The following is an 8,146-nucleotide window of genomic DNA, read 5'->3' as shown; positions in this document are numbered from 1 at the left end:
TAGGGCGCATATCTAGAAGGGATGACGGACGGAGCTCCGGGGGGGGCAGTGGTGGCCGAGACTGACAATGGAAGAAAACGCCAGCTGAAAAGCACGTGGCGATGGATCAGCTAGGTGTGGGCGGAGTAGAACGGCGAGTGGGCGGGGCATCACGGCGAGTGGGCGGGGCATCACGATGAGTGGGCGGAGCAAAACGGCGAGTGGGCGGAGCAAAACGGCGAGTGGGCGGAGCAAAACGGCGAGTGGGCGGAGCAAAACGGCGAGTGGGCGGAGCAAAACGGCGAGTGGGCGGAGCAAAACGGCGAGTGGGCGGAGCAAAACGGCGAGTGGGCGGAGCATCACGATGAGTGGGCGGAGCATCGAAAATGAGGCCTCGCGCCTCTCGGCTCCCGTAGCTGAACGCTGTGGACGTCTTCCCTGCCACGGAGAGGCCTAATTACAAAACGCAAATGCCGCGCAACAGAAGCAAAAGAGCCAAGGCGCCTGCCACGCCGCGGGCCAAGCAGCAGCAGCAGGGGATCAGCCACTACTTCACGAGGGCCGCCAGCGGAGCGAGTGCTTCGCAGCACGCGCGGGCGGAGCGCCAAGCGGAGGCGGCGGTGGTGATGGAGGTGCGCACGACGCATTCGTTTTTTTAAAGCGTTCACATTTCGCACCACGCATTGGCCGGAGCCTCCGCGCCCGCTTCGCGCGGTTGGTCGCTGCGAGTTTGTTTGAGCCAATGGGAACGCACGCGCTCCAACGGCGCGCTGGCATTGACCAATCGGTAGCCGAGCTGGGTCGGTTTGCGCTTATCCGGTCTGTGGATTTCGACTCATGGCAATGTTTTATTTTATGTTTTATACCTACGTGACTTTACCGAAAGAACCAAAGAGTATAGTTTTAGGAGTGATGTTTTAAAATGTAAATGAAGATGTAACCCATAAAGCTTTAAAATATATACGGATGCACGCGCAAATTGCGTGTCTCGGACCGTAAATCTGCTTTAAATGATACAAAAGTTCGGACTGGTTGTTTAAAAATAAATATAATTACAATATGTTTTTATTGTACATCCTTCCTTGCATCATAACATTGTAAACATGTTGACGTTACTGGCGGTAGTAGCAGGAGCGCATAATCGATGGTAATGTGTATGTTGAACTAGTTCTTGGTTCTTTCGGTAAAGTCACGTCCAAGGGAAATAATAAAATAAAATAAATTTAACAATAAAATTCTCACAGCAAGAAAATTTGAAAAAAGTTTTCTTGCTGTGGTTTTCACACCTGATGATGATTGCTCGTGTTGCAATCGAAACGTCGTGAGAATTTTATGGTTTTATTTTTTATTATTTTATTATTCCCCTTCTACGTGACTTTACCGAAATAACTTAGAATATGAATCCCTGCAGTCACGAAAGCTTTAAATCAAAATTTATGTTGAACTCCTTTCGGAAGGTAGTGGCCAAACGTGCTGATCGGAGGTTGCGGGGAAGGACAATGACCTATACACAAAAATCACTTCTAAATGAGTTTCCTATCTGGATTTTTAAAGTGCATAGCTCCAGTAGCTTACTAATATCGCACCTTCCAAGTCCTTTGGACGGCGTGTCCCATTAAACGTGCAATTTTGGCACGTTGTTGCCGTGTAACCTTTTAGAACAAAATGGGATTGACGTTCCATGTTTACCAGGATATCAGTATAACCGGTTATTTTGTAGTCATCAGAATTGGAATGAGCAAATTAAGTGAGCAAGCAGTTGCATTGATATGGTGGCTTTGTGTGTGCAGTTATAGTAACCAGGCTGATGGCATCAACTTGCCGCACTTGAGAACCGGGTTAATGACGCGTGACAGAAACCTCAATTGACGTGCTAATTACCCACTGAGCCACCTATATCCCCACACGTATCACCTTTTAAGAAATAATACCGGCTATGCCATCTGTGTTAAATGTAGTCATGTCCCAGAAGTTAAACCTCTGGGGTTGAACAGTGCTTATTTGTAGATGTACCTTCACACAAATTTACTTAATGATAGTTTTTTTACAATTCTTATTTTTTTAGAAAGGGGGAATTGTCAACATTGCACGCTTGATTGTTTACAGAAAATACCGTGTCTGTAAGGGTCTGCTTAGCTTTGTCTACCTTTCCACTAGCTATTTAAATCCTATACATTTTAATTGAGTTGTCAAATCAAATGTATTGTTGCACAAATTCATTGTCATTTAATTGCAGGTTTCATTTAACCATTTTAATCCTGTAGTTGCTTTTTGAATGGAGTACAAAAACTTGGGTCCATAGCTATCAGATGTTTTTATTACGATTTTACCTACTATGTATTATAATAACGTTGCTTTGTTGCATAAATGTTTTTTTTTCTGACTGGGACTAGTATTTAACACCTGCCTCAATTTTATAATTTTAACATTAAGTGATTTTTTTCAGTGTATGACAAGCATAAAAAAAATCAGAAATAGCCTTGGAGAAAGTCTAATTTATATATATGTGCAGGTTACAGCAAAGAGAAAAACGAAAACAGAGAAAAATGGTGTAAAAGAGATTGTGCCACCGACCAAAAAGCCAAAACGAACCTGTCAAGCATTGGAGGACTCTGAAGCGTTTGCATCTTCCAGTGATGATCACGGTAAGTTCACTTTTATATTCTTAGGTTTTTTCGGTAAAGTCACGTAGGTAAAACATCAAAATTAATGAAAATAAAATAAAACAAAAATCACGACGTTTCGGAGGCAACACAAGTCTCCGTCATCAGGTGGGACCGTCACAGCCGAATTAGCTGCATCAAGTGAGGCAATGACTCAGTGAGGCAATGACTCACTTGATGCAGCTAATTCGGCTGTGACGGTTCCACCTGATGACGGAGACTTGTGTTGCCTCCGAAACGTCGTGATTTTTATTTTATTTTCATTAATTTTGATGTTTTACCTACGTGACTTTACCGAAAAAACCTAAGAATATGATTCCTTGCAGTCACGAAAGCTTCAAATCTAGAATTAGGTAAGTTCACTGTTTTGGCTATAACAACTGTCCGTCTCTGTTTTCCACAAATGACACTTTCAGCTCCTTCAACATCCAAATTCTTGGCCTTCCTATACTCCTTTTTTGTTCTTCTATAATAGCCTTAGTTAAACCATCCTGTCATAGAATGTGGAAACGCTCACAGTGGACATGAGTTTCTGATGTCTTCCACGGTTGTGGGCAGTCACATTTTGGTGATTCTTTCCATTTGTGGATAAAGCTACTGACACCTGCCGTAGCAAGTTTAGATATGATTTAAGTAGCCCACTGCTTGCAGGGAAAGTATGCTTCCTCATGGTTGGATGGTGGGACCCTCTATAATTGTAGGTGATGTTTACGTTTCCCCAAGTGTTTGTCCCATCAGTCTGCGATGCTGCCCAGTTTCCGGCGTAGTCTTCTACAGTGTTCAAGAATGGCTTTTGCAATTTCAGGGTGCATTATCGGGAGATAGTTGAGGTCTGTTTGAATGGGCAGGTCTTTATCTTGGTAGTTTCTAATTTATGGTGGGGGTGTGCTGGTTCGATATGGCAGAGTACCGGTAACCTAAGCTGTGGACTTGATTTTAGTCACGATTGCCAGCTACAATTGTCATCGCCGAATTCAGCTGGACAGCGACGTTCCGTGTGTGCGATGAGCCAAACTGGGAAGCAGCACTCAACCCTAGAGTACAGGCATCCCTCAATATATTGAACAGATATGTGCCTGACAAGCTATCCTGAAATCAAAATTCCGTATTTCAAACTGTTTTCCCATTGAATTTCGTTATATAACACTGGTCAACAAAAAAAAAATCTGGCCTGGACTTTTGTAGCTGTTTTAGACTAATTTCAGGGTGCTGATTCCAAATCTGATCTCAGATTTGCTCTATCACATCTCATTTTTATGCTATCAGCATACCCCATTTTCATTGATTTTACCCGAAATTAACTCTGTCACTTATAATTGCAAGTTGTTGCGAGTCAGTGACTGCTTTTGTGTTAAAATATGGTGCTGTATTTTTAGGATAGTGTGTTTATAATATTATTTTATGTATATATCCACATTTATTTAATATTTTTCTTCTGCAGGGCGTGATCTAACAATGGCTCCAACATCCGAAAGAAGGAAATGCAATAATGACCCAGATATCTTTTGCTACATCTGTGGCAGCTTCACTTCTCAGGATCAAAGGCGCAACATCAATACCTTTGTCAAGAAGGTTTATCTTGCCTACTTTAAAGTACGACTTGGAGACCAAGACAAAAATTGGGTTCCTCACAAAGTGTGTAAAACCTGTGTTGAAACTTTGCGATCATGGTTTAAAGGAAAGAATGCTAAGCTGAAGTTTGGTGTGCCAATGGTTTGGAGAGAACCTACAAACCATTTGGATAACTGCTACTTCTGCCTTGTCAATGTAAAAGGTTTCAATAAGAAAAACAAACAACACTTACAATACCCAGATATCCCATCTGCCAGACGACCAGTTGAGCACTGTGAGGAAATACCTGTGCCTGTATTTACTGAGCTACCAGAGATTGATGTTGAATCCCTCAGTTTACCTGCTTCTACAGATGATGATGATGCTCAGATCGAATATACGCCAGCTGATGCAGATTGTGATAAAATTTCTCTGTTTAGTCAGCCTGAATTGAATGATCTTGTAAGAGATTTGTATTTGCCAAAGCAGTCTGCTGAATTGTTGGCTTCCAGGCTGCAAGAGAAAGGACTACTCAGACCTGGCACTAGTATCTCCTTTTAATTATCGTAACAGAGAAGCAGTACTGCGAAAGTACTTCCATTCAGATGGTCAACTTGTTTATTGTAATGATGTTGAAGGGCTTCTTCTCACTTGAATCATATGCCCGCATATGATTCAAGTGAATGGAGACTTTTTATTGACTGTAGTAAAAGGAGTTTGAAATGTGTGTTACTTCGCAACAGAAATATATATGGTTCAATCCCAATAGGACACTGTAAAAATGAATGAAGAGTATGCCAACATCAAGATTGTTCTGGATAGATTGGAATACCATGTTCATGGATGGCTAATTTGTGTTGATTTGAAAATGGTAAATTTTCTGCTGGGTCAGCAAGGAGGTCACACCAAATACCCTTGTTTCCTGTGCTACTGGGACAGTAGGGCTACATTAGATCACTGGGTTAAAAAGAAGTGGCCACCAAGAATCAGTTTGACGCCTGGTGACAAGAAAATCAAAAATGAGCCTCTGGTTGATAGGAATAAAATTGTATTTCCCCCACTGCACATAAAACTTAATGAAGCAATTCGTCAAAGCTCTTGATCACACTGGAGACTGCTTCAGCTATATATGTTCAACCTTTTCAAGTCTCAGTGCCGAGAAGAAAAAGGCAGGAATATTTGATGGCCCTCAAATAAGAACACTCATTAGGGATCCACACTTTGTTACAACAATGACTGCGGCAGAGGCTAAAGCTTGGAATGCATTCTCTGATGTGGTGTGGAATTTCCTTGGGAACAGGAAAGCGGACAACTATCGAGAGATTATGGAGGAGCTGCTCTTGAGTTTCCAAGCACTTGGATGTAGAATGAGCATCAAGGTTCACTACTTACATAGTCACTTGGCCCAGTTTCCAGAGAACATGGGTCACGTGAGCGAAGAGCAAGGTGAACGCTTTCATCAAGACATTAAAGTTATGGAAGAACGTTACCAAGGCTGATGGGACTCAAACATGATGGCAGATTACTGCTGGTCCTTGATGAGAGACATTCCACAAGCTGTACATCGGAGATTGTCAAAGAAGAGGTCGTTTATGCAGATGTAACATCACTATTGTGAATGACCTTTTTGTATATATTTTTCTTATTTTCACAATTCAATTCTTACATGGTAGTATGCATTCACTCACATTGATATGCAGTCACTCTCACAACTTTGTGCTACGGCTCATTAAATATTTGTTTCATTATTATTGTATTATCTTATTCTTGTATGGATGTCTGTTTAGCTATTATTATATGAGCATACATTTGCTGTTTTTATTGAAAATGCAATATTTAATATCTCAAAAACCTGATGTGTTAGACAAAAACTGATGCCAGATTTGGAATCAGCACCCCAAAATTACCTTACCCCTGTTGGAATACCTTATGCCAGAAAAAGTGTGTTGACCAGTGTAATTGAAGATGTGTTGCTACGAAAAAGGGTCCGGCCCCAAGGATGGATATGGAACTGTGGAGGGCAGAAGCATTCCCTACAAGTATCAGAATTTCAAGTTAATTCCATGATATTCTGAACTAAGCGCACCCATTTATAAATGTGAGGTAAATATCCCATGATATTGTGCCTTTGTTGTGGGGAAATATTAGGAATGGTCCTCAATTACTAAATTGAATACATGTCTCTGGACTAAATACATTGGAGTTTTGAATATAAATAAGCCAAGCAATTCATGAGGCTACATTTTAAAATTGTTGGAAAATGGGACATTAAGCGTTATTAGTTGCTAAAGTAATACTCCTATTAAGTATAAAGCAACCAAATGAAACTGATGTGTTTTCATTAAAGCTTTTGGCATTTACAGAGGAGACTCGTGATACTCCAGCGGAGAAAAACTTGGCCCCTTCCACAGCAGAGAGGCTTCGGGGCTTCTCTTCAGAGGCTTTGGAAGAGGTTACGACACGAGCATCAAACAGAAAAGCTGGCTCACACAAGAGTCGGGAAGCCTTGGATACAAGAAGGAGCTGCACCACGTCTGACATTAACCACAATGCAACTGCGGATGAGAAGTCACGTAGCACATCGGCATTCCTGAGAAGGTTTTTGTCGAACAGTGGACACTCGGAGAGACCGAAGGTGGCCGACTCCACACTAAATAAGCGAACAAAAACCATATACACGCCCTTGGAGCAACAATACCTGGATATTAAGGAACAACACGGTGGTGCTTTGCTGTTGGTGGAGTGTGGCTACAAGCACCGTTTCTTCGGGGAAGATGCAGAGGTCAGGATGATATTAAAGAATTTAAGGGTGACTTAATTGTATCATTAGAAAGGTCATGTAACATGCAATTCATTAAACTTTTGGGGGGATGCTGCCACTGGACTTGCAATACAGAGGTTGCTGGCATGAAAGAGTAGGCCAAAATACCCTTTAAAAGATGTTCTCGAGAACCTCTCGTGAAACCTCTTCTCCCAGCAGTGGCATGAGAGGGTAATTGCAGGGCTTTTATATTTTAACTGTTAATTGTAGAAATTCTGATAGTGATATTTAACTTTAATTTATGGCATGCAGTTGTCGTGGGTCAATGTAAATTTGAGAAACGCAAGATCATGTTCAAATTGATTGTACTAAATAAAATAATTGATACGGAGATAGAACTATAATATTCAGCAGAATATGTCTACATCAATGATTGATGGCTGATGAATGATTATATGAAATGGTGAACCTAGAGCAGAATTACGTGCTTTTGAAATCTGATCATGGAAAGCTACATACCAAAGTAGCTGAAGAAGAAAATATAATCGTATATTATCCTTTATGACATGGGCACTAGCAAATAAAATGTAACAAAAGCTGAAAAAGTGCACGAAAGTTTAGAGATATGTTTGCTTGCCAGAGAGTAGCATGTTTCAAATAAATGCAAATCGGATACATATTTACTGTTCAGAAAAGTGGACTTGGGCAGGACACAGTGCTAAGATGGGATATTAGCCATTCGACTAGATTGGTGACAGAAGGTTATCCAAAGAGAAATACCCAATAGGATGATCAGTAAATGTCCAGCAGAGGTCGCAACCGGGTACCCGATACCCGTACCCTACCCGATACCCGGCTACCCGTACCCGGCCGGGTACGGGTACCCGTTTGCGACCCTGGTGCGGCCGGGTACGGGTAGACCGTGAGTCACTGGTGAGTAACTGTCATTCATTTCCCAACGTCTTGTCTCTTCTCACAATTCAAGTTCCTAGAATCAACCCACCCGCGCCTGCAACATGGCTTCATCCCAGAGGTCGCAATCAGGTACCCGATACCCGTACCCGGCCGGGTACGGGTATAGGGTACGGGTACGTGTGCCCGTTTGCGACCCTGGTGCGGCCGGGTACGGGTAAGGAATCAAAACCCGTTTGCAAAACCCGTTTGCGACCTCTGATGTCCAGTACTGAGAAAG

At 42.1% G+C, this 8,146-nt stretch overlaps 1 protein-coding gene across 3 annotated transcripts in view; it reads left to right on the top strand.

Annotated features, from left to right (window-relative positions):
- The first annotated feature begins 328 nt into the window (after nucleotides 1–328).
- The window catches only part of MSH3 (mutS homolog 3), a 72,104-nt gene continuing 64,286 nt past the window's right edge, over nucleotides 329–8,146 (top strand). For 2 of the 3 annotated variants that reach the window (XM_078600088.1, XM_078600089.1), the window contains exons 1-3: nucleotides 329–611; nucleotides 2,492–2,624; nucleotides 6,557–6,975. In XM_078600088.1, the coding sequence (XP_078456214.1) occupies nucleotides 450–611; nucleotides 2,492–2,624; nucleotides 6,557–6,975 (714 nt within the window). In that variant the 5' untranslated portion in view covers nucleotides 329–449. The remainder of the gene's footprint in view (nucleotides 612–2,491; nucleotides 2,625–6,556; nucleotides 6,976–8,146) is intronic. The other variant, XM_078600087.1, reaches the window with a different exon arrangement.

The sequence above is a fragment of the Lampetra planeri genome, chromosome 13 (genome assembly GCF_965212315.1).
Source record: "Lampetra planeri chromosome 13, kcLamPlan1.2.h2, whole genome shotgun sequence".
Classification (NCBI taxonomy): Eukaryota; Metazoa; Chordata; class Hyperoartia; order Petromyzontiformes; family Petromyzontidae; genus Lampetra; species Lampetra planeri.
The sequence above is the reverse complement of the archived record's forward strand: the minus strand, read 5'-3'. Positions and strand labels throughout refer to the sequence as shown.